The sequence below is a fragment of the Perissodus microlepis genome, chromosome 22 (genome assembly GCF_051167445.1).
Source record: "Perissodus microlepis isolate ML-2025 ecotype Zambia chromosome 22, ASM5116744v1, whole genome shotgun sequence".
Taxonomy (NCBI): Eukaryota; Metazoa; Chordata; class Actinopteri; order Cichliformes; family Cichlidae; genus Perissodus; species Perissodus microlepis.
The window spans coordinates 27,641,202-27,667,699 of NC_140481.1; the positions used below are offsets into that span (position 1 = coordinate 27,641,202).

At 42.5% G+C, this 26,498-nt stretch overlaps 1 protein-coding gene and 1 long non-coding RNA gene across 2 annotated transcripts in view; one reads left to right on the forward strand and one right to left on the reverse strand.

The window, feature by feature from the left end:
- Positions 1-1,249: 1,249 nt before the first annotated feature.
- Positions 1,250-9,920, forward strand: LOC146363388 (uncharacterized). Its single transcript, XR_014799289.1, has 3 exons — positions 1,250-1,361; positions 5,780-8,159; positions 8,242-9,920. It is a non-coding gene; the product is annotated as an uncharacterized LOC146363388 (long non-coding RNA).
- A 4,688-nt stretch (positions 9,921-14,608) lies between these two features.
- erf (Ets2 repressor factor) overlaps positions 14,609-26,498 on the reverse strand; it is a 45,041-nt gene continuing 33,151 nt past the window's right edge. Inside the window, exons 3-5 of the mRNA XM_084919270.1 lie at positions 23,546-23,658; positions 19,891-20,795; positions 14,609-19,691 (exon numbers count right to left, since the gene is read on the reverse strand). Coding sequence (XP_084775396.1) covers positions 19,065-19,691; positions 19,891-20,795; positions 23,546-23,658 — 1,645 coding nt within the window. The 3' untranslated portion in view covers positions 14,609-19,064. The remainder of the gene's footprint in view (positions 19,692-19,890; positions 20,796-23,545; positions 23,659-26,498) is intronic.

A 26,498-nucleotide genomic window follows, 5' to 3' on the forward strand; every position in this document is an offset into this window, starting at 1 on the left:
TGTGTAAGTCCCTAAAAGTAGATTTTGTTCATCTGGACGTAACATTTTCAGTTTCAATTTATTTAACATCTAATCGAGTCATTTTAAAAACCCTTGACCGGTCGAGGCAGATGGCCGTTCCTCACTGAGCCTGGTTCTGCCGGAGTTTTCTCCCTGTTAAAAGGAAGTTTTTACTCCCCACTGTCGCCTAGTGCTTGCTCAGAGGGAATTGTCAAATTATTGGGGTTTTGTTTTGTGCCATCTAATACACAACTTATCGTATTGGGCACTCTAAATTTATTTTTAATCAATAAAAAGATCCAAAAAAGATTATATTGTGAATTCTGCGTGTTTTCATTGTCACACAAATGTATACATTTTCAGCTTAGACTGAACGTGTTTGTTTGTCATTCTTTTCAAAATCAAAGATTTTAGTAGCAACTATTGTATTAAAACATTGCACAGACATTTTACTCTGATTACACAAACCTTATGTAGGAGTAGGTCACAAATAAGAGGTATTCATTTGTAAATTTGACCTCTGACCTCACAGAGATCAAATGTGACAGAATATTTGTACTGTAATTTTGAGACCATAAGGCGCACTCAAAATCCTTTAATTTTCTCAAAAACTGACAGTGCGCCTTATAATCCGGTGCGCCTTATGTATGAATTCTGGTTGTGCTTATTGACCTGGAACCGATTTTATGTGCTACACGGTGCTCAAAAATCTGTCAAAAATTGTTTTAATACGACTTTGGATCTTGTGATCATTGCGCTAGCCGTAGGTCAGCCGTACCTAGAGGTGATCATTTCCATATTTGAAGATCACCTCTTCCGTAAAAAAAGAAACCTACTGGCAAGGTTCTTTTCATGGTGCGTTAGAGCCAAGGATGATGAAGACGCAGAAGCTAAAGCAATTTCTGAAACACGTTTAGAAGAATTTAAAAGTAATATATTTCCAATACTGGAGAAAAAAAAATCATCATCTGGCATTAGTGTCAGCGCACTCATTCACTGTAAAAAATCAAACTTGCTTTCAGTCATTTCTTTCACAATTCAACAATAAAAGCTGAGTTGCCCCATAAACTCAAATACATTAAGGGTTTCAACTAATCCTTTAACGTTTTGGAGCAAAAGTTGGTCTCAGATGAAATTTATTGCTGGCAAAATAAATGAATTCAAGCTTTACATGAGTTGAAGCTGTTGGCGCCTTTCTGTGCCTGACCACGCATGCGCATGTCATATTTTTGGATACTACGGGGTCTAATTGCACTTTTGCAAGGACTGAAAGCCACCTGGCCGTCTGCCTTAATGCGAAGACGAGGCTTTTTACGCCAGGAGCTGGATGCAGCTAAGGTGTTCATCTCAACTTTCTGAAGGCAAGTACTGTTTCTTTTAATGTGCATTTATATGTGTTTACTACCTCATTTAAAATTCCCCCTAGACTGTTTTACGCAATCGTGCTGCTTGAATGCCCTCGTGAGCAACTTTAATGTTTTCCATCATGAAATAGTGCTTTAAAGTTTTCGTATAAAAATCGCCATGTCACAAAACGATGTAAATCCGACAAGCATCCCTACCAAACAGGCGCGCTCATGTCTGATAAGCCTCCGCGACACCCCCTACGTGTATTTCATGTAGGGGGTGTTCGCCATACCACCGAACGAAAGAAACCCGACAAAATAAGCTAGCTCGCTCATTGCTGACGACCAACAGCGGCAACCCCCCCGGCGCTTTTTAAAATAAAAAAAATAAAAAATAATTAATTTCGGGGGCGCCCGCTGCCATGTTGTTTAATTTGTTCAAATCATATTTAGCCAATAAAATGTGGTTTAGTTTCTGTGTGAACGGGGTGGTGGAGTCCTCCACCGAGAACACTCACATTAACTTTTATCGAGTGGAAAAAAAAGTTAGCTTGTTTATGTTATGCTAACATAGCTGTGTATCTTGCGGTCACGTAGCACATCATTATATACCAGCTAGCCCAACTTCAGTAACCCTACAAACGTCACTGCTGTTTAGTTTCCTGTCTTCATTTATGCTGGAAGTGATAACAGAGCTGTACGTTTTAATTTGTTTCCAAAACCCCGCAGTCGGGACATGCTATATTGTATTTAGATAGAAGCTAGCGAGCTAACTCCCTGCTAACTTCTAACTCCGTTAAATGTCATAAATTCCGTTTTCATGGATGCCTGGATGTTAAACTCAATTGTTACACCTGGTAGAGCAGAACTCTGATCATTTTATTAAAGATGAAAGACTTTAGACAGTTTTTCAACTCTCAGTAATGCCATAGTGATCGTTTGATATATGGACGTGCAGCGGAGTTTAGGTCCAGACACGGCTAGTGACGTCAGACTGAACAACCGGATTGGTGTTAGAATTTACCATGTCAGCCAATCAAAAGAATGATATGGCAACATGCGGCACTTGGTTGTTTAGTGAGAAGGGGCAGTTTTAGGAGTGACACCCGCGACGGAAAGCGGGCGAGCAAAAGAAAGAGAGCGCAAGTTTTCATATGTGAGACATTAGTGATGTTTAGCGTGTTTGGAGGCTAGAGTTAGTGTGTAGTGTAGTTATTGTTTTGTATTGTGTGTCAGTTATACTGCTGAATGTCACGTTTGCTCCAAAAAAGCCATCAAAAGCAGATTCTAGTGTAAACGCTGTTCCCACATGGAAAACAGGACTGATACACCTCCTGTTGTCAGACCTGCAGGGTTTAGGCCTGTGCTGTTCTCTTCTGTCTTATACTGAACACAAACTATTTTTTTGGACCGGTACAAATAATTTGTGTGCCTTCTTATTTGATGCAGAACACCTGATTGTTCTGTAAATAGATTTAGATGGTTATATAAAACACGCCTGAGGCCTTGGCTGCATTTTTAGGTAAATAGTACCATATAACTTTGTTTGCAAGACTTGTGCATGAACCTGAAGTTCCCAAATTGATATAAAAATTGTTAGTTTTGGTTTTGGCAGATGGCAGGTCATGACGGACAGTTCAACTCTCATCCCACTCATGCCACTTTTTGTTATAAATGTTGTCATAAGTGTGCTACATTGGTTTTGCATCAAAATTACTTTAAAAAAAACCCTGACAAATCCATGAGCAATTATCTGGAATAACTAATTTTAACATCTTATTTCTTAAGGTGTTTTTTTTTTTTTTTTAGCAACAACACTTAATGTGCTTTTATAACAAAATGGTAGGTTTCAAGTTTAGCAGAAAAGTTGCTTCAACTAAGTTATCCATCAGAACCTAAAAACGTAAATGCAGTGGGTTGCCTTGAGTTTAAGTTTTCGCAACAATTTTTTATTTTTCTATTTATTTTTTTTACAGTGTTCATGCTGTGCTCACACGGGCTACAAAGAAATCGCACTACAAACCTTCTAAAAAAACTCCACAGGTATCTTTAAAAAAACACCTGTTGTCTGACGACAAAATCAAAGATCTGCACATCCATGAAAAAAAAACTAAAAGATCTCGAAAGGGCCATTTACAAAGAGCTACGTCAGAAAACATTCTGTAAAGAAAAACATTTACTGATGTTATTGAACGACGAGGACCCAGTGTTGAGAAAACTGACGGTCGATATCATTAAAAATCACCTGATCGAGAATATGCAGAATCCAGCCCTGTGTGATGCTGAAGAGGCTGAAAATTACAGGTTATCTGTGGAAACCTGTATCAAGAAGGTGGTGACACGTGTCATTAAAAATGCCAGTTCACCTTCCTGTACTGAAAAAGTTGATGCCATCACCCAACGGCTGTTCATAAAAATCTGGCCTAGACTTAAAAAGATCAAAGTTGATAATGTGATATTCATCAGTGATATGGTTTACAGCTCTTTAATACAGAAATGGAAAGAGCCAGATGTCATACTGACATTCATGGAATTAGACCATGAATATGCAGATGATATCATTGTAAAGGTTTTCAAGGAGCATGCCATCACTGTATTGGAAAGTGAACATTTCATGACAAGCTTCTTTCTCTCTGCGGGTCATGCTGTATGGATCGCAGGCAGAAAATACTTGGTTACTGTTGTGTAAGTCCCTAAAAGTAGATTTTGTTCATCTGGACGTAGCATTTTCAGTTTCAATTCATTTAACATCTAATCGAGTCATTTTTAAAAAACCCTTGACCGGTCGAGGCAGATGGCCGTTCCTCACCAAGCCTGGTTCTGCCGGAGTTTTCTCCCTGTTAAAAGGAAGTTTTTACTCCCCACCGTCGCCTAGTGCTTGCTCAGAGGGAATTGTCAAATTATTGGGGTTTTGTTTTGTGCCATCTAATACACAACTTATCGTATTGGGCACTCTAAATTTATTTTTAATCAATAAAAAGATCCAAAAAAGATTATATTGTGAATTCTGCGTGTTTTCATTGTCACACAAATGTATACATTTTTCAGCTTAGACTGAACACGTGTGCTTGTCATTGTTTTCAAGATCAAAGATTTTAGTAGCAACTATTGTATTAAAACATTGCACAGACGTTTTACTCTGATTACACAAACCTTATGTAGGAGTAGGTCACAGATAAGAGGTATTAATTTGTAAATTTGACCTCTGACCTCACAGAGATCAAATGTGACATAAAATTTGTACTGTAATTTTCAGACTATAAGGCGCACTCAATCCTTTAATTTTCTCAAAAACTGACAGTGCGCCTTATAATCCGGTGCGCCTTATGTATGAATTCTGGTTATGCTTATTGACCTGGAACCGATTTTATGTGCTACACGGTGCTCAAAAATCTGTCAAAAATTGTGTTAATACGACTTTGGTAAGCTACGAAGCTGCACCGTTTGATGGATGGTCAGAACATTATGGCTACCGTAGTCAGGAGCCTCGCGGAGTAATCTGGGTTCAAACCTTTGTCTACTTCAGGTCCCGAAGTCAAAGGAACACTGCGGCATCACTGAGAGGTAAAAACGGTCTAAATTCTTTCATATTTAATAAAATGATCAGCGTTGCTACTTTACAAGGTGTAACAATTAAGTTTAACATCCAGGCATCCATGAAAACAGAATTCTTTTAATTAACGGAGTTAGAAGTTAGCTCGCTAGTTTCCACCTAAACATAATATATAATGTTCTGACTGAGAGACTCTTTGAAAAAATTTAAACGTACAGCTCTGCTATCACTTCCAACATAAATGAAGACAGAAAACTAAACAACCTTGACTTTTTTTAGGGTTACTGAGGTTGGACTAGCTGGTAAATAATGATGTACTACGAGATCACTAGCGATACAGCTATGTTAGCATAACATAAACACAGTGAAGCTGGAGGATGAAAGCTAACCTTTTTCCATTCGATAAAATTTATGTGAGGGTTCCCAAAGGTTAGGGACGAATTCAATCGCATGGCAGGATGCTGTTGCAGATTAAGCAGCGCCTCTTCACAGCTCTGTGGGCACAAAATAGAAGTACTACAAGGACATGGAAAAAGGGACGAAGAGGGGAGGGATATAAAATATTCCAAATGTTTCTTGAATTGTTAGCACAGTGTATATGTGTATGTATCTATCCATCTATTCACTTACGCCAGGGATGGGCAATTCCAGGCCCCGAGGGCCGGTGTCCTGCAGGTTTTAGATCTCACCTTGGGTCAACAAACCTGAATCACATGATTAGTTCGTTACCAGGCCTCTGGAGAACTTCAGGACATTTTCAGGAGCTAATTTAGCCATTTATATCAGCTGTGTTGGTTCAAGGACACATCTAAAACCTGCAGGGACACCGGCCCTCGAGGCCTGGAGTTGCCCACCCCTAACTTCCGCTTTTCCTTTTCAGGGTCGCAGGGGGCGCTGGAGCCTATGGCAGCTATCTCAGGGCGAGAGGCAGGGTACGCCCTGGACAGGTCGCTAGTCTGTCACAGGGCTAAACATTCGTACTCACATTCACTCATACCAATGGGCAATTTAGATTTTTCTAAAAACAATGGGCAATTTAGATTTGACTCCTCTGCGTGACTCCTCGCTGGCTGTAACTCACCGCGCGTGTTCACCTGTAACGTCCTCTAAGAAGACGTGTGACCATTCTGATAGCCGTCTGTGTCTGCAGGTGAATGAGTGAAGCTACATAAACAGTTACATTAGCATAGCTTACCAGCCGTCACGGTAAACCCAACAACAACACAGTGGGTGAGGGTTGGAGGGGGGGTCGCTTGACATTCTAACTTTAAAGGAAGGATTTTAACAGTATTTGCTGTGGGTTAAAGCAGTGGACCAGCAGGTTACATGTTTGACATTCAAAGAAGTTTCACTCAATCCCAACAACTGAGGATCGCCATTGTATAGCGGTCGCTAGGGTAACGTCACGTCGCCGTCATATCGGATGTGGGCGGGGCTTAGCGCTAGAATCCCTTTGATCCTTTCATGTCTTGTGTGACATCACCTTGGTAAAAGCCTTAAGTACAACCATTTAAACAGGGTTAGTTACAAGGTAAGTTTAGTAAGAGGCGTTAATGTCTAAGACACAAACTCAGCAATTTACACAAAATACAGAATCAAGTCCAGATTGTAAAAAAATTATATCATTTGAAAATATGAATTCTGCCATTGAAACAACCGATGCGATTCAAAGCTGCGCCACTAAAGACGACTCTGAATGTGGTGTCGTCCCTGGCGTAAACATTTTACAGAGCGACGAGGGGAAATCGAAGCACTGTGTGTGCTGCCCTCCGTCATGCAACCAGCAACAGAATCCGGGGGATCCAGAGTCAGTTGATCTCCAGGAACCTCCGGTGTCAGAAGAACAGCTGCTCGTTAAAGAGCTAATAAATGCTGTTATTACACGTGCCTCCAAAGAGGCAAAGGTGTCGCCATCGGAAATGATTCAGCAGCGCCTCTTCACAGCTCTGTGGGCACAAGTTGAGCAAAAACCTCTCAAAATCACACACAGGGGGATTAAAAAACTTGAAAAGGTGATTTTTAAAGACATCACAAAGCGGCTGGACATTAACCCTGATCTCGTGATCATTGCGCTAGGCGTAGGTCAGCCGTACCTAGAGGTGATCATTTCCATATTTGAAGATCACCTCTTCCGTAAAAAAAGCCTACTGGCAAGGTTCTTCTCGTGGTGCGTTAGAGCCGAGGATGACGAGGACGAACAAACTAAAGCCATGTCTGAAACACGTTTAGAAGAATTTAAAACTAATATATTTCCAATACTGGAGAAAAAATCATCATCTGGCATTAGTGTCAGCGATGATGATGATGAAGAAGAACGTGTGAGCGCACTCACTGATGCTGTGCTCACACAGGCTGCAAAGAATTCGCACTACAAACCTTCTAAAAAAAAAAAACTCCACAGGTATCTGTTAAAACACGTGTTGTATTTATAATAAAGGTCAATCAAATGGACCAATATGGCAAGGCCATGATGATCCACTTGGTAAAATAAATCCGCTTGGCATCTTTCTTGGCCTTAAGACAACAATTCTGATGGCTAAAGATCCAAACGGGACACAAAAAAACAAAACAAAAAAAAACGTGTTGTCTGACAGCAGGATCAAAGATCTGCATATACATGAAAAAAAAACAAAACTGAAAGATCTCAATCGGGCCATTTACAAAGAGCTACGTCAGAAAACATTCTGTAAAGAAAAACATTTACTGATGTTACTGAACGACGAGGACCCAGTGTTGAGAAAACTGATGGTCGATATCATTAAAACTCACCTGATCGACACTATGCAGAATCCAGCCCTGTGTGATGCTGAAGAGGTTGAAAATTACAGGTTATCTGTGGAAACCTGTATCAAGAAGGTGGTGACACGTGTCATTAAAAATGCCAGTTCACCTTCCTCTACTGAAAAAGTTGATGCCATCACCCAACGGCTGTTCATAAAAATCTGGCCTAGACTTAAAAAAATCAAAGTTGATAATGTGATACTCATCAGTGATTGTCAGGGTCCTGGGTCTGAGCGACCCAGGATCCCTGAGCAGTTATGAATTATATTATTATTATTGTATGTATATTTGGTGTTGCTGTCCTTCTCCCTGTTTGCGTGTGTGTGTGTATGTGTTTCAGTGGGTGCCTTCAGGCCTGGTGGGTGTGGCCCTGCTGACGGTCTGGCCACACACCTGCTGCTGATCAGGCCTCGTCGGGGGAGCTACTTAGGAGAGTCTTGGAGCTCCCACCGACGCGGGATCATAGCACGAGTCTCCACGTTAGTCATCCAGTTGAACTGAGTTAGTGTGTGTATGCCCGGCGGTTATGTGTCCTGACGGCTGCGTCTATTGTGTCCCCAGGAGAAGTGTGGAGCGCCAGACAGCAGCCAGCACGAGGAGTGCTGAGACACGGACTGGTCACGGAGAGACACGACACGGGAGTCAGGGGAAACCACGGGGATTTATTGTTATTTCCTCACACTGTAAATAAACGCACTGCTTGTACATAGAGCACTGCGCCTGGGTCCTCCTTCCCCACACCCCCCACGGTTTGCCATGCCAAACCGTGACGGTGATATGGTTTACAGCTCTTTAATACAGAAATGGAAAGAGCCAGATGTCATACTGACATTCATGGAATTAGACTATGAATATACAGATGATATAATTGTAAAGGCTTTCAAGGAGCATGCCATCACTGTATTGGAAAGTGAATATTTCATCACAAGCTTCTTTCTCTCTGCGGGTCATGCTGTATGGATCGCAGGCAGAAAATACTTGGTTACTGTTGTGTAAGTCCCTAAAAGTAGATTTTGTTCATCTGGACGTAGCATTTTCAGTTTCAATTTATTTAACATCTAATCGAGTCATTTTAAAAACCCCTTGACAAGTCATTTACCATCATTTACCATCATTTATCATCATTTATCATCATTTAAGATTATAATACATTACTGTTGATCAAACAGCATTTGAAGCATTTAAATGCAGACCAACCTTATAACTGTATAACACCGATGGGAAACAATGTTCTGCAGAATACTCTTGATATTTTAAGTGCAATTTGCCAATAATAGATTCATGTGTAGTAAGGTGGTTTCATTGCTACTTTTATTAAAGGAGTGCTTCTAAAAATTGAGGTGGTCATCTCCGCTTGCATTTCTGTAAAAGCCACAGCATGCCACCTTGGGTAAGAATATGTATTCTTAACATAAACATATACAAGCATGAATCTAAATGAAGCTTATGCGTAAGTTCAATAAGGAAGAGCTGTAATCAGTCATCCGCCTGCTTTCCTGGGTGTTTGAGCTGCTAGTCTGTTCTCTTCATCACTTCCACTTTCCCACGCTTGCAAACTCAATCATTACTCCAGTCTTTTTCTTGCCCACCGTCTGTGAGCCAATCAGCCGCTATTCTGTCTACTGTAAATCTCACTGCTTTTCTATCATCCCCCCTTCATCTTCATTACCACCATCTAGACTCTGGGGTTCCTAATTCCTATCATTGTTGGGCTCCAGCCTGCTATGATGGGTCAACTGAGTTTAATCATCAAACAGCATAATAATAGTCAAATTGTTTATCTCAATACATCATGTTCATTACTTCCAAATGGAACCCTGTGAAAAGCTGTTTTCTTATCTGCTGTTTCTGTGTTCAGGTACTAAGTTTAACACTTGTGGATACCTTGTGATAAATGTTTTCACCGAGCAGGCTTAGTTTGTTTCTGAATTTGCTGTGACAGTTTAGTTGTTTTCATTTCCACTGACACATCAGCTCCTAAGATCATAATACTACTACCAAAGTACTACAAGGATCCGGAAAAAAGGACAAAGGGAACGGAGGAGTATAAAATATACGAAATGTTTTTTTGAATTGTTAGCACAAGTGTATATGTGTATTTATCTAGTCAGGTTTATATGCAATAGTGCTCACTTATTTTCTTATCATTTTATTAACTGTATTTTTCATGTAAGTCATTGATATTAAATATTGATTTTTACAGAGGGGTGGTGAGAGTAAGAGTTTGGTTTGAGTTTTTTCTGTTAATATTTGGATATTTTTCTTGCATTATAATTTTTTTTGATGAGAAAAGCAGAATAAAATGTGCAAATTAGCTTGATTTATAGTTTGTTATACTCTTTTCCTCTAATACAAAGATTTGATTTCTAACTCTGAGTGTAAGTGCATAATTTAATAACAAGTGTTTCTGCTCACATGCGTCTCACCCTGTTTTAAATGCAGTTGGTCCAGAAGCTTCACTGTGGCCTGCTGGTGAAAGCGAATGCAGTCCCAGCAGGAGGCCAGCTACAATGCATGATAATTAGCCTTCTGTTGTGATCGGGTTTCTGTCTTGGACTCCCTGGACTGTGACCTCTGACCTCAGACTACAATCGCTCTCAGCTGGAGGCCAAACAGCCTGTCAGTCTGCCTCCTTTCAGTACTGCCCGTCCCCCCGACGGGAGCAGCAGCCGAAGAGCACACCGAAGAACACTGCAGGGGAGACGGACTGAAACAAATGATGGAATGATTAACAGAAACAAGAAGAAAGAAAACTGTGATTCTGATATAAAGTAAGACGTGATGCGAGTACCTGCTGACAGAGCTGTGGTGCTGCAGTAACTGATGGGTGACACAGCTGCTGCTTAAATTACAGAAAGTCAGTGAGAAATATAACTGAGGGTCCTTGTTATGGAAATAGTGGTGAAATTTCATAGTTAGCACAGAGGCTCAGACTCCTCTGTTCACAATACCCACAGCACTGTAGCAGAGGAGCATCACAACTGAGGTAACTGTGGTGTTTTCTCTCAAAGCTGCAAACATGTTTGAGAAAAAAACGTTGTTATATTCATATCGCCACGGTTTCCTTTAAATTTTAATATTTTACTGTCTAAAAAATATGTATTTTTAATATTATTCAGGGTTTACTTTAGTCATAGCCAGTCTAGATGTTGTTTCCGGTCTTTATCTTAACTAAGCAAAGCCAACAGGCTGTTGTCCACCTAAAGGCAAGTCTCACTGTGCTAACCCACCGACCAACATCTGGGAAGCAGATGATAAACAAAAGAAAAAAAAACATCTGAATTGCTGTAAATTACACAGTTCAGGGAAACACAAAATTACAAAGCCTGTAAACTAAAGACATTTTTTTATTCCAGTTCCTTCCACAGTGGGACTTTCCCTGAGTGCCAGTTTCCAAAATGATCAGCCCAGCCTTAAATGCATGTTTATGTTTGTATGTAAACAATCTTCAGGGAAACATTTAATTATAAAGCCATTCAGGTTTCACCTTCATCCCGTCCAGTTCTGCTGGGAACTCAGCAAACCAGGAGGGTTTTCTGGAAAATCAAAGCTGCAGTTCTGACTTCAGACAGCAGGGGGAGCCAGAGTTTTACTAAAGAAACCAGGAGTGAAACACTGGGAGAGGCAGTTTTTAATGGTTGGAAAATGGTAGCTACACAAACAGGTGAGAGAAAACAGCTCTTTAGGCTATATGTTTCTTTTAGTGACTGTATATTTAAACATAATGATGCTTTATTTGAGTCAAAATGTGAGTCGTGGTGGAAAACCTTTGGGTTAAAGCCCAGAAAAGTGGAAACACTAAACATTTCACGTCACTTTAATATACCTGGTTTTTAGATCTACTTCATATTTATATTTTGTCTTACAATCAATTAAAAAAATAGCAGTAAAACTACATTTTTTCTTGTCTGGATGCTTTTTCATACACCGTTCTTCTTTATCAAATTGGAAACTGCCAAACTAGGGGCTACTTTTAATATTATTGATTATTTTGATCCTCTTTTAGTAATTTAAGTCTCTTTTTTCAAAAGTCAGAAAGTACTAGTCTTTGACTCTTTAGTGTCAGGTCTGAGTTTTTTAGCCTCAATTACGGTAAATCCAATATTTATGGTTTTATAGGTAAACATTTTTTTAAGGGACTCGAATAATATTATTTTCTAACTTTGCACTGGACAAAGAAATATTCAGCCTTAGCTTTGGCATTGTATTCAAAAAACTGCGCTGTTATCAACATCTTTCTGTTTGAATCTCAAGAACTAAAGCCTGAAAGTGATCTGAAAGTAAGAAAGTGAATTCTGACCTTTTACTTGAACCCACACTGCTGCCGCAAAGTGCACCCAAAATTTGTGAGGTGGCACAAACGTTACTCTGATTCAAATCACGAGACGGCGCAGCAGAAAGATAAGCCCACACCGGGCTATGAGAGAGATTTGCCAGTCGGGTGAGTAATTAGAACTTCCATGTCGGCAGGAGTGAAAACATGAGGTGGGCGGATCACCGAGGTGTCATTTGGGACACGATTAGCATCATAATTATTAAAACTCTCAGGGCAGTCATGACTAATGCTGGCCATGTGCAATGCTGCTGCACTCATACTGAAATTTAATGGAAAAAACATAAATGAAAAGCAATAAACAGGATGTTTGACTCATTCCTGTCATTGCACTAACGCCCTGGTTTCACCAGAATCCTAATTTAACATCTTTGTTTTAAAGACCTTTCTGCACCTGAACTCACAAAAACACTGGTTTTAATCAGTGTTGCAGGCCTACAGCGAACAGAAGTGGGAATGTTTATCCATGGATGGCTTTCTTTCATAAAATGTGCAGAGACTTAGACGAGTACAAAGCACTTAACTTGCTGTTGACATCGGTTGAGTCACGAAGCGTTCAGAGGCTGCAGGTTGCTGAAAACAAAACGATCTGACTCAGTAATAGTTTGGCACACGTCAGCGAGTGAGTAAAAGTTGGCAAGCGGCTTCAAATTCTCCTCTTTTAATCAGGATGTCGCTAATGATTATATTCGTTATCGGTTCATTAATTATCTAGAAAATGTTAAAAGACCTGACTTTGAAGACGAATCAGACATTTTCTGTTATTCCAGCCGCTACATGTTCAAGTTTAACATCTGTTCAGAACAGCAGAGAAACATTTGCAGACCAGGTTTGAGCCCAGCAGAAACCTCCAGGGATGAAAAACAAAGCCCACGTGAAGCACCTGACTGCAGCTCCTTTAATGGCCACCTGAGGCTCGTTACAAAAGTGAGTCAATCCAGGTAAACAGCAGAAGTAAACATGCTTACAGCTGACACAAGGGGAGGACTTGCTCTCTTTGAATAGTTTCTACCTCTGTAACATTTGCACAGTTAGATTTTTTTAACTAGACCATTAGCAGCGATATAACTAAGTGAAGCCTCTACTAAATTGGGATGCTGAAGCCTTTCGGACCATTTTAAATGGATTATTAGGGCCAGTGTCCTGCAGGTTTTAGACGTGTTCTTGATCCAACAGAGCTGATTTAAAAGGCTAAATTACTTCCTCAGCATGTCTTAAAATTCCTGGTAATGAACTAATCATTTGATTCAGGTGTGTTGACCCAGGGTGAGATCTAAAATCTGCAGGACTCCAGCCCTTGAGGCCTGGAGTTCCCCACCCCTGGCCTAAATGATTCTGATAACGCTTGGGAGAAAGTGCTGATGTGTTTGGAGAATGCAAAAGTGCTGAGTATGACCCAAAGAACACCATCCCCACAGTCAAGCACAGAGGTGGAAGCATTACGGTTTGGCTTTATGTTTTTTGCTAAGAGCACAAAACGACTTCACTGCATTTAGGGGCCATGTACTGTAAAATCTTCAACGAGAACCTCCTTCCCTCAGTACTGAAGATGGGCTGTGTTTGGATCTTCCAGCATGACTGTGACCCAAAGCATACCACCAAGGCAACAAAGGAGTGGCTGAAGAAGCACATTAAGGTCATTGAGTGTCCTAGCCAGTCTCCAGATCTCAATAGCATAGATGATCTTTATAAGGAACTGAATCATAGACATGTGCCCCTGAGAGGTGTTAGTTCTGTATCTGCACAATGTAAACTTTATCATCAGATAGTGAGCACGAGGCTTACCATCTAATGATGAAACTGTGGATGACTAGGTGCTAGCCATCTTCTTTTAGGACTGAAGACGGTACGCTACGAAGCACAAAGTACACACGTTCAGTTGGACTTTAACACCAGACGAGTTTATGTGCCACTGCAGCATGTCGGTTTTCTCAACCCTCCCTGAGCCTGCCTGTGCTGAAGGTTCCTTCCTGTTAAAAGGGCGTTCTTCCTTCCCACTGTTGCAAAGTGCTTGCGCAGTGTTTTTTTTTTTTTTAAACAATATAGTATAAAATGCCTTAGAATCACTGCTTTATCCCAACCTTAAAAAAGGGGGCGGCAATCATAAAAATTTACACTCTACTACAGTAGCTTTGCATGATTCACAGTTTAAAATGATGCTTATTTGGACAACAGTGCAGCACCTCTGACAAAAGGAAGCACCGTCAGGCCACCTACTTCCTAAGCCTACTCCATGGATTGCCTGCCCATTACCAAAATAGGGTTTTTGGATATACTTTACATGAGCATCTACCACTCTAAATGTGTATTTTTACTGAAAATATTAGATAATGGTACAACAAACCAGGTATCTGGGTATATTTTACTCATCTACAGTCAAAATATCTACAAAAAATGTCAGTAAATTTTAAATTTTCCTGAATTCAAACTCCAGCTAACATCAAAGTCCGTAAACAAACTCCCCATTCTCTTTTCTGTGGCAGAAACATGAAATAAAGACAGAAACTGACCTTTTTTTAATGAACCCTGATTATTATTTAATTACAAATGAAGATGAACAGATAGCAGTGAAACAGAAGTACATGTGGATCCTCCATGACATAAAAAAAAAAGTCTCCGTCTGTCCTCTGGAGTGAGCGCTCACCGCTGAGGTGGACATGAGAGGAGAGACAGAGACCCGAGTGAAAACACAGGGGGACACGTTGCAAATAATAAAATGGTTAAACAGTACAATGCTCTTTGTTTTCTTACAGAGTCCTCCAAAAAAAAAAAAAAAGGGAAAAAATATATATACACATCATCATAAAATAAAAATGACTGTTTCTGACCCCCTCGCTGTAGAGCACGTGGGGGGGTTAATGTGACCCCGCTCCTGTCCATGGTAACACGGTTATAAAATCAGCGTAATTAAAAGAAAAATAATAAAAAATAAAGACTGCACTGAAGCCGACTAGTTACGGAAAGAGCGCAAACTCACAGAAAACCAGGAATTAATGGAGAAGAGGCCGGGTCGTGGCGAGAGGATACAATGCAATTTAAAAAAAATTATTAATGTTAATAAGATAATAATTACAAGAGTAACAGTAATACGTCTGAAATAATACAGAAGAAAATGGTAAGAACAGCACTGATGAGGCTGAGGAGTGAAAACGTGAAGCTGGTGGGAAACTGTTATTCTGTTGTCAGGTAAGGCAGCACAGGTGTAACAGTTCGGGTGTTTTTATTTTCCTCTACCGGACTCGTGTTAACTGCTACATCTGTCCTTGAAGTTCCCTCAGAAGCATCTTTTCTGTCACTTTTTTTTTTTTTTTTTTTTTTTACAATCGCCACTGAGAAGTAATGACTAAAGGTGCGAGGTTGTAAAATGAGGACGACTGATGTCAGCGAGGCGACTGAGCAGGTCATACGGGAAAAGGTACGTGTGCACAGGTGGCGTTATTTCTTCATTTCTTTTGGTGCTCACAGCATCTATTTTCTGTCCTGTGGAGTTTACGGTGTAGATTTTTCCCATCACTGTGACCTCTCTCTCTGACCAATCAAATTTAAGGAGGAGTGGGATTTAAGAGAGCAACACTGCTCGAGAGAAGTGCCCTGAAAATGAGGCCACAGGTGTTTCTGGCGCCAAAGGATGAGGCTGCTTTAAACAAATCAGGGGTGCCCGGTGCAATGTGACACCTGTGAGAGCAAATCAAGCTCCAGGCAATCCCGCTAGGCTGTACGCAATGAATGGAGAAAGCCGGAGGTGCTCTGTCTTTAGGTAAATGTATGCATGTGAGCAGATATGCAGACTCTACGCTGTCAGGGTCCTTCATCAGAGCTGGTGGGATTTTTGCTCATCAACTTCAAAAGTGTGTCCAAAACACCCCTGTGGACACGTACCACGTGGCTTTCTCATGCCTGATGAAGACAGCTGATGATTGGTTTAGGACATGGATTTGAGACTGGAGCTGGTTGGACAAACAGGACTAAAACCTGCACCAAGACTCTCTGCAGACTGGGCTAAAAAGCTCTGTGTGTGTGTGTGTGTGTGTGTGTAAACGGCTTAACCATAGAAACCACACACACAGACAAGAATGAGCGAGTCAGATTATGGGAAGTCCCTCTCTCTCTCTCTCCACTCTGCCCTGAGGTTTACTGATGCAGTTTCCTCGCTGCGTGTGATTGGCTGCAGTTTCTATGGCAGTGCCAAAAGGCTGCGGAGGCGTCTGATGTCAGGTGTGATGTCATGTTTCCCTTTATTGTAGCCACAGTAAAGCCTCGCTAACCATCGTACTATGTGTGTGTGTGTGCTCGTGTAGAAGCTCTGTGTGTGTGTAGGCTTCAGATCAGCATAGACACACAAAGCTTCGAATCCTCAGTCAAAGTCCAGTCCTATCACAGCTGTGGCCCTGCTGACCTCATGTGGCGACATGAAGCTGAATACCTGTGCCGTCCAATCAGAAAGCGCCCTGAACACACGAGCCCGTTCCCCGCTCCCTGTTTTGCGACCTTCACCTCTTTTAAGCTGATTTTTAAGTTTGAGGCGGGCGGAGAGCGAGCAAACGGGAGGACAACCCCTCCTAAATTTGCCTTTCTTGTGACCGACTCCGTGTTGCGGTGGTTAAACTCCACCCAGCTGCCACTCCACAGGCATTAAAACAAACACACCAGATAACAGGGTCATAATGAGTTAACCCAGGTCAGGTTAAATCAGCAGTTCTTAAACTGTGGAACATGAAGTGGAACTAAAATGAACAAATGTGATGCCTGAAAGTTTGATAAGGAAAAAAAAAAGAAAGAAAAAAAAAAAAAAGGTGTGAGGTGTGAACTTTTAAGTTCGAGAACCACCGGGTTAAAAGTTCACTCCTTTCTCCCAGTCACACCCTCCGTCCCCTGAATACACAATAACTGCTTCCCCCTCGGTTTTTTTGAACAATATAAATATAAAACTCTGATACCAGTGGCCTTTTGTCGCTGCAGCTCAACGGTCAAAGAGAAGGCAAGGGTGAGAAGGCAAAGGCTGAATTATACTGGTAATAATATGCCCATTAGAGTATATACACACACATCTTTACCATTAAAAATAGTAGGATTCTCCTGATTTGTATCAAATGACCATATTGAAATATAATATTTGAATTCAATATATATTTGAATAAAATATATATGTGTAGATTTACTTATTCTGTATCTTTTACAAAAGCAGAAGGCATGGTGGTACTCTGTGAGTGTGTGAGATAAAACATTAAGCCGGGGGTAGGTCAATAAAACTCGAAAAAACAAAAAAAAAACAAAAGGCACAATCTACCTGTTGTTCTTTAAAACGGGCACATTTCTGTTTAAAACTCTGAATAAAACGACATAAAAATGAGCTGTTATAGCAACATCTCAGTGAAGGTTTGCCTGAGTTAACCTTGATGCTCGACATTCATTTCATGGTTCCCGTTCTTGTTCGCCCACCCACCCTCCCCGTTAGACGAATCGCTGCTTCTCAAATACAAAAACAAAACATCACGTGAACAGATTATATCCAAAATACAGAAAGCCCTCAGATCACTGCAAAAATGCCCTAAAATACTGTCCACGTCCTCAAGAGGCACAAATGTCCTTTGACAGAAGTCCTAAAAACAAATCAGGGGAATGCAGACGAGAGTTTTTAAATCAGACGCCATCAAACCTCCAAAAACCCCTCGGTGATTGTGCGAAGTCACGCAGGGACATAAAAAGCAGAGAAACCCTCTGGATCCTCGAGGTTAGTGCACCAGCTTTGGGTCCACAAACACACACACACGTGTTTCTGTGGGACTGTGTGATTACAGCCTTGCTAGTGGATGCTTCCTCATTTCCGCAACAACCGAAGAGAAAATTGGAGAGAAATATCCGCCGCTCTCTTCCCAGACCCGGATGCTTTTTGCTGTACAACGTCCAATTCATTTGCAAACAATCTTGTGCGATGGGTCAGGAAAACCGTCCTCTCCTTTTCAGCTTCGTTCATCTCTTGTCTGTACAGCGAACGAGCCGAGGACGAGGAGGCCCCTCAGTCCCGTGGTGTCCCCGCTGATTGCTGAGATCTTTCTAATCACCTCAAGTTCGTAAGATCCTTCGGAGCGAGGTCGGCTCTTTTTTTAGCTCGCAGCTCTCCGTCCTGTAAGGAACTGCAAGGTGACGGGTGCAGACAGAGAGGCACTTCTATAATCTCTATCAGGGCGGTTAAAAGTCTTTTTTTTCTTCCTTTTTTAAAATCAGGAACTGTCTGTTATGGTGAGTACAAAGGAGAGAGGGGAATTCTACTTTCTTACAACCTGGATCTTTGCACCCTTGTATTTTGTCTCAGAGTTCCAGAAGAAGGACCCATTAATCCCATCAAAGACGTAATCTGGGCACAGATGCGATGTGGGGGGAACCATGGCAGACCTTACTGGCACTGTGAGGGTGTGGAGGGATGGACGAGGCAGTGTGCAAATGGATATTAAAGAGCAGACGCCCTCTCTGCAGAGCTCTAATGTTAAAAGAAATAGAAGTGGGCAAAAATCCATGTACAATCTAAGTTTGGTTATCTCTTAGTGTTCAAGTCACAGGAGAGACGGCGTCCACCGCATCTGGTGAGATGTGAGGCCTCTCGCCTTACTGTACATTAGAGGCAACACAAGCTTTTACATACATCATAATGCCGAGCAGCTACCTGCTGACAGTACTGACCGCCAAAAGACGTGACGATGCGAAAACGGAAACAAAGCCGCCAAATTTTTCTCTCTATTTGAACATGTTGGTGTTTCATATGAAGGAAAATATTTTGTTCTGCAATTTAAGAAGTGTACGAGAAAAAGAGACCAACGACTCCTTGAATTATTGCACAAAAACACACATTCCTGCATATGATACACACCCATGTTCACATAGAAGCTGAAGAGCTAAATCAAAGCGCATTAAACCTTTAAGCGTTTGTCTCCATTTTAGCATCAAACGAACTCTTGCGTCAAATCAAATCCTGCTACGTTTACTACTGCTGGCGAGGACCGACGAGACTATCCGAGGTCTTGTCTCCAAGTCAGATCCTGTGCACGCGTGGAGCTCAGCAGCCGGAGTTTTCCAGAGACAGCTGCGCTGTGGCCCTCTGCAGCTCCGAGCTCGCTCTGCGCTGGGTGGGAGGCGGCGGCAGCATTAGCCCCAAAATAACCCCCTCTCCTCGTCCTCCTCCGTTCTCCACCTCGCTTCCTCTTCTCTCCGCCTCCTCCTCGCCTTCAGCCCGCACTTTCTTGTCCTCTGCCTCGTCCCTCTCTCCGTCCGCCTCCATCTTCTGGTCTTTGCTCCAGCGGCGCTTGAAGCGAAGTTTCAGCGGGATGCAGCGCGTGCCTCCGGGGCTGATGGGAGCTGCTTGGCTCCCCGGCTCGCTCTTCAGACTGATCAGAGGGAAGGCCAGGCCACCACCCCCACCGATAGGAGGCGTGGCGGGGGTCTTGAAGACCTCATCGTCGGGGTCATCGTCGGGGTTATTGTTCTGAGGAAGAGGAGCAGAGGGGCTGCTGCTGTTTCCGTTAGCCTGGTGATGGTTGTTTAGCTGATGGTGATTGTTGTGGCCAGCTGTCGGTGTGAAGATATCGCCTTCATTGTCCTCATCGTTATGATTCTTTTCATCTTCCTCGCTGATGTCGGTCACCTCCACATCTTCTTCTGACTCTATGTCTGAAATGGGCTCCACCTGGAGAGAAAGAATTTCTTAAATATATTTCTGGTGACACATTAAACAGTTTGTTTGAGCTAAATGACATAAAGCTGTAATGTGACCCAGCTGAAGAGGATATTTCAGAGATATTTGTAACTTTTTGTGGATTTGCTGGGCTGAAATTTCTGGACACAAAGTTGCACCTTCAGTCTTACGAGATGTGATGTAAACTCACCTTGATATTAGGCGGCCCTCTGCTCAGCAGAGAATTGGTCATCTGACTGGACCCTGTAAACGAGGAGGACTGGCTGGAAGAGGAGGAGGAAGAAGCGGCCATTGAGCTTCCCGCTTCCCTCTGCTTGCGTCCGAGCGGAGGTGGCTGCAGCTTGAACTTGAATGGCGATGGATGCTGGTGTCCTTCCTCTCCGCCTCCGGGCTGCTGACTGAGGGAATGAGAGAGCGGCATGGGTGGGCCGTGGAGGTGATGTGCAGCGGCCGGTTTCTCGGGGGTGGGGCGGTGGGGCTGTGGGATGACGATATTGGGGTAGTGGAGGAATGCTCGGGGGCTGAGGTGGTAGTTGTAGACGGACTGGGTATGAGCCTGTAGGTAGTGCTTCATGTCCTCCGGGTTGAAGGAGAAGTGGGAGCCCAACATGGGGGACGACATGGAGGGGGACGGGGTGTAAGAGAGGTGAGGGGTGGGGGTCATAGACAGGGCTGGGGAGAGAGTTGGGGCCAGCAGACCTCCAGAGCCGGGTAGGGGTGAGATGGGGAATGGGGACAGAGGCTCTGGGTGGACTCTGGGAGCAGGTCTGGGGAGCCCAGGATTTGGGGCTCCACCGTAGACCCTGAACAGAGACTCATGAGGCATGCGGGGGGGAAGGAGACTCCTGAAAGCTCTCTCAGGACCCCCAACCCTGTCCTCTGCACCCACAGCCTCCTCCAGCTCAGAGTTGGTGGAGGTGCCGTCGCTGCAGTCGCTCACGGAGCCGCGGGCCATGCGGCGGCCCACGCTGCTGAACATTCCCGGGCTGCGCAGCTCCTCTGTGGATGAGAGGACCTCAGATGGTGTGGAGGGGGGAAAACGGAAGTGGGTGCCTCCGGACGGCACGGGCGGAGCACTCTGGGGGACTCCTCGGCCTGTGAGGAAGGACAGCAAAAATCAAACAGATGTCACCAAGTTTTACATATACATCCTTTCGTATGTGAACTGGATTAAAAATAAGAACGAATGCCAGAATAAGATCTTAGCAGGTGTGCTACAGAAACAGGAGCCAGGCCATGTTCGAGCTATCATGTAAATAATGTGATTTAAAAAACTTCTGAATTTCACTGGAAGCTGGTGAATGGATGCACAGGAGTAATATGAAAACACTGTGGACTATCTGAAGACAGGCCCAGGGAGGATTGGGAAAACTAAGTTACCTCAGTCTAGCTTGTAAAACACTGGCTGAAACATCGAGCTGACTTATTTTAGATTTTTACATTTCTAAAATTTCCACAAACTACTCTCTGAACTTGAAGAGAATGGGAAAAGTCACTAATGACAGGAGGTTTTATTTTAACCAGAGGGTCACAGGCACACACACACACAAAAAAACAGCGGGTTACCCACTAAGCCACAAGTTCCCTTCTCCTTCGCTCCCCCTCCTCTTCTCCCTCTCCTCGCCAGGGAGACTGTGGCACTGCAATAAATTCTTGGCATCCGAGCACGTGCCAGAATTAAATATTGGAAAAGTTGCTCTTACTGCCATCACAAACATGGGTTGGGCTCTTCTGTTTTTTTTTCCCCCCCCCAGAGCTGCTGAGTGAGGTTTCTGAGCACATCTGCCATGTGTGTCAGCGATGACGAGCGCAGAGAGAAAAACTGCATGCGTGCATGTATGTTCGCCGCATCTGTGCTCACCAATCGATCCAGATTGACGTGGGCGTGCGTGCAACCATCGCATGAAACCATCATATCACAACATGTCAGTGTGTGGGCCACATCACACGGAGGCTATAATTAAAGTTTCGTGCTACACTTATGTCACCCAGGATCTAACGCTCCATATGGGCTGTGTTTACACTGGGTGGCCGGGACCAGAACGAGAGTCGGCTTCGAGACCGGGGCGAAGCTGGGACGTGGCACACTCAGGCGTGCGCGCACAAATTTTACACGCTGTACGTTTAAGTAGGATGGCATCCAGCTCAGACTAAAAGAAAAAAAAATTAAATTAAATTCAGTGAACGTCATCTGTAACCAAGGCAGGGTGGATTAGTACGTTCGAGTCTTTACCTACAATATTTGTCTTTGGCGAGTAAATTAGTGAGGCCCCCCACCGCACAGACTGGAAACTTTCTTAGACAATAATATTTGAATGTCTGTTATATACACTCTTTTGGGCTTTGTTGGCTTTAAAAGCATTCTTTCTCCGATTTCAAACCAAAGTCAGGGCAATGAAAAGAAAAAGATTTAGATTTGCAGTAGAATATAATCTTCTGTTCATGGCAAACGCGTTGCTGGTATCTTTACTGAGAAATAACAGAAAAATCGACACCTAAAAACTGTTTTGTATAAAAAAAAAAAAACTATGCAAGTCATATTTCGCAGTAGCTGTCAGAAGGTGAGCCAACAAGCCACGTTTATTTAAATCACAGACACTTGAGAACTATTTTTAATAACACTCTTAAACATGCCCCATGTTCAGCTCAAGCCCTTTATCTTTATATGCCACTAAATAAATGGAAATTATCTCTGTTTTCAGTATTCTGAGCACCCAAAATCCTGCTTAAGGGCCCGGAGTATAAATCGAGAGATAAAATCCAGATAACTACGTGAGCTAACCAAGTTCAGAAGAGATGAGCTGAGCATCCATGAGTCTACGAGAAGAGCAGATATTCACCGACATGATACCTGCTGAACCCTCAAGGTTGTCGCCAAATTAACCAACAGGTAAGGATAACATCCTACTACATAAACAAGGTGCAGAGACTGCAACACGAGGTGGTGTCAGTGAAGTGTTAGAAGGGGTGCTGGGACAGCCTGTGAGCTCGAAAATGTGCCGGATGCAGGAATTGTAGCAGGTCTCAGCACCACATTCGCAAGCTCTACAACACAGTGATGAACTCGGCTAGTCGCTGATTGCTGTAAACCTGTCAGAGCGGAGGCTCAGTGGGAGCAAACACCGCCTCCCCGGGAGCTGCAGTTTCTTTTGCCACATCAAAAACACGTTAATGCCCAACTGCTCCTGCAAAACTTAAGAATTTCTCTTCCTGCCATCAAGTAAAGTTCATTTATTGGAAATTGCTGCTGCAGCAGCTGAGAAAGCGTGTGTACAAGAAAAGAGCACATGTGGGGATGCACAGCTAGGATAATAACATAGTAATAATTAATCTGATCGATTATGGTAATTTAATGAATTATTTAACAGGATTATCAGCTTAAATTATCAAAACGTGTTTTTTTTAAACAGATGAGAATTTTTAACTTTAAGTAGAAATCCCCAAAAAAAAAAGGAAAAGAAAAGAAAAGAAAAAAGAAAACAAGGGGAAAAAACGAGGTGGAGTTAGTGGGGAAAGAGGCCATCAGGTAGGGATTTATTCCCAGACTAGCGTGTGTTTTAAGACTAAAGTTCACCTCGTAAAGTGTCTCCAACCTCCCACAGCCCCCACCTTGACTGAAAATCACTTTTTTGTGGTGCTAATGAAAGACGTTTTGGCTTTCCACCAAAATAAAAAAAGTTTTTCAAAGCTCGCTTTACTCAAAACGTAAAATGCTTTTTTTCTTATCAGATGGGAAAAATATAACATCACTTCAGTTAAGCACGGTAACAGACTCATTACATGTGGACCTGCTGAGGCAGGAACAACCCTGTGGTTGAATTAAAAGTGATGTGATGTGTACGTACCAGAGCCCATGTCGATGAAGGGGTAATTGACCAGCACTAGCTTGTTGAAGTTGAACTTGTAGGTGAATCTCTTCCCTTTGGTCTTGTGTAGGATCCTCTTGTTGTAGTAGTATCTGAAGAGAGAATGACAAAAAACAATGTTATGTCCCAGAACGCTAACATATCTTAAGTAACATGTAGTAAAACTTTGATAGTGGCCGCTTTTGTTGTAGTCTCGCATTTAAAGGAGTGTGAAAGCACGGATAAGCACAGCGCTGAGCTGCCACAGAACGATAAGACACCAGTGATAACTCACTCGTTAGCCAACATGTTTGCCTGTATATCAGAAACATTAAGTCTGCAGGCCCTTTGTGGATATTAAAACCAAATCAAAGCTCAGCTGTCTTCTAGAAGTTGTGCATAGTGGTGTAAAATGAGCAGAAAGATGTTTAGAGTCATTACAAGATTTTCAGCTCTTAAAATAAGGAGAAAAAAAACTACAGGAACATAAAACACGAACAGCAGCTGCATTCAACCTCAGGGTCACAAACAGGCTTTCAACTTACCAAGACTTTCATGTTTAATGTTGATTTTCATGCTTAATGTTACAGAATTGGTGTTTTTGGCCATGTTAAATCAAACCGACAAACAATAAGCCCAAAGTGTGGCTGTTCAGAGCGCTCCCTGCGTCGTAGCTTTACACTGCTCAGTGTACAGCAGACAATTAAACAAGCTGTTCGCAGTTAAATTCCAGCTCTCTCTGGGATTACTTAAGGAAATGAGACAGCCGTTCAGACTCCGTCTTACCCAGGCGGCTCCATTAGTTAGGCTGTATTAGTCATCGTCAATACACACAGCGATGCAGAGGAGTGAATAGCGAGCTCTGAAAGACGATAAAATGGCTCCCTGTGACTCACCGATAGCCTCGGGAACAAACTACATTCATATTTCTTTACAAATAACTTGGGCATCAGTGTCTCTCATTCAGCTGTGACCGGCCACTTCAATGTGAGAAATCTAAGAAGCTGTTCATCATTATCGGCAGCATCATGTGCAGATGAGCTCAGTGGTTACATATTAAGAGAGAAATATGGATTTCTGTGAATACAGAGCTAAAAATAAGCCTCTTAGTGTTAATAAATTGTATTGAGCTGCTCTCCGGCGTCGGAGGTGGCTGAATATAAAACGCTACGAGTATTTTTCTTGTGTGACTGCCTCTAATGCGGCCATTGATCCATATATAACCGTTCACGTAGAAAGATCAATAGTTTATTTGTGGACAAATAACATGCATACATAACCCAAGAGCCAAACACGTGCAGTTGAAACAGCCGCAATACGTTTATATTAACTGTGCAGTGATGTAACTGCAAAGTGAAATATTCCTCCAATCAATGAGTCACGCTGCAAGTGACAGAAAACCAATAATCATGGATGTAATATTAGTGGTAATAATGAAGCTGCTCCTGTGTGAGCATTAGTCAGAGGAGTCTGGAACAAGTGAGAACAACCGTGAGTGAAACAGGAGCTCACCTAGCCCCTGAGCGACTCAATGAGTGGAGGGCCTCTTCTGACAGCCGACTGCTACGCACGCCCACGCAGATGTAACGCAGACACACACACACAGCACTACAGGCAGATATACAACAGGCACAAAGGCTCAAACATACGACGCAGGCAGAAAACAGGCAAGCCAACAACAAAAACTACTGACATGCACAGCAAACTAGAGGGAAAACAGAAAAAGGTGAAAAACAAGGGACACCACCTTTCAACTCTCAGGTTTTATGTATCAGGACATCTTTAAAAATCTAAAATGAATGTGTGACACATCATTTTAGGTTTTCTAAATCCCGTTGGGTTTGTGTAAGGATAAAAATCTATAGAGAAATCATGTGAATTAGGGAGCAGCTGAAAGTAGCTTTTTCTGTCAGTTTACTTTGACGGAGCTGCGAAACGACGGCTCATTTCCACACAGCTTTACTGTCCTTTATGCATCAGAGTAACTTAACAATAAAAGGTGTTAAGAAGAAATACTTTAGTTAGTGCTTTGGGTGCACACGCCTCTCAGGGTGTGACAAGGCAATGAATCAGTATTATCTTTCTTCTACTCGTTGGCCATTTAATAAATCAAAATACGTATTAAACCTCTGTAAATTAAACCTTGCGTTAAGAAAAACAAAATTTTGGTGGACGCCTAAATCTTTTGTGCAAGCCTTCAGCCTCACAACAATAAAGTTTTTTTATTTCCTTCCTCCTTCTGTAAAGTAGCTGATTTGAAATATGAAGTCAAATCACAATCAAATGGCATGTACTGCTATTTGCTTCGACACTTGAGAACTATGTAGAGGTGAAAAATTAACAGGAGCGTGCAGGCAAAACCCAGTGCAAACAAAAAAGGTGGAAAAACTCATAACAAATCAGTACACACACACACACACACACCATTGAATGGCAGGATCTGTGTGTGGGTCTTAATAATATCAGGGCTGTGCGTGCTGTGAAAGCTGGTGGACATAATGTTCGCTGACATGATAAATGGAAGGCACTTTGAACAAATCGGGGAAAAGGGCAGGCACATATGTGTGAAAGAAACACGCATACACAATCTCAAACAGCACCGAGTCAATATGGGGCAGCCAGTCTCACATCGTGGGGCCCCGGTTCTCTCGAGGCCTCGTGGTCTTTGAACTTCCTTCAAACAAACTAGAAAGGACTTTGGGCCATACAGACGCGACTTCTGTGCAGCGAACGCACACGCAGATATGAAGGAGCCCAAAAACACATACGCTCGATAACACGCACCGTATGAAGAAACGTTCATGTGTGTACCGGCGCGTGTTTGCTTCAAAAGGCGGCGAGAAGCATCAATCAAAGATGAAGAGGACTTTCTTCTGACGACGTCAGAATTAATTAACAGCTCGTTGTTAAAAAGGTTTAGAAAACCACAGAAAAGGCATTCACAGCAGAGCCT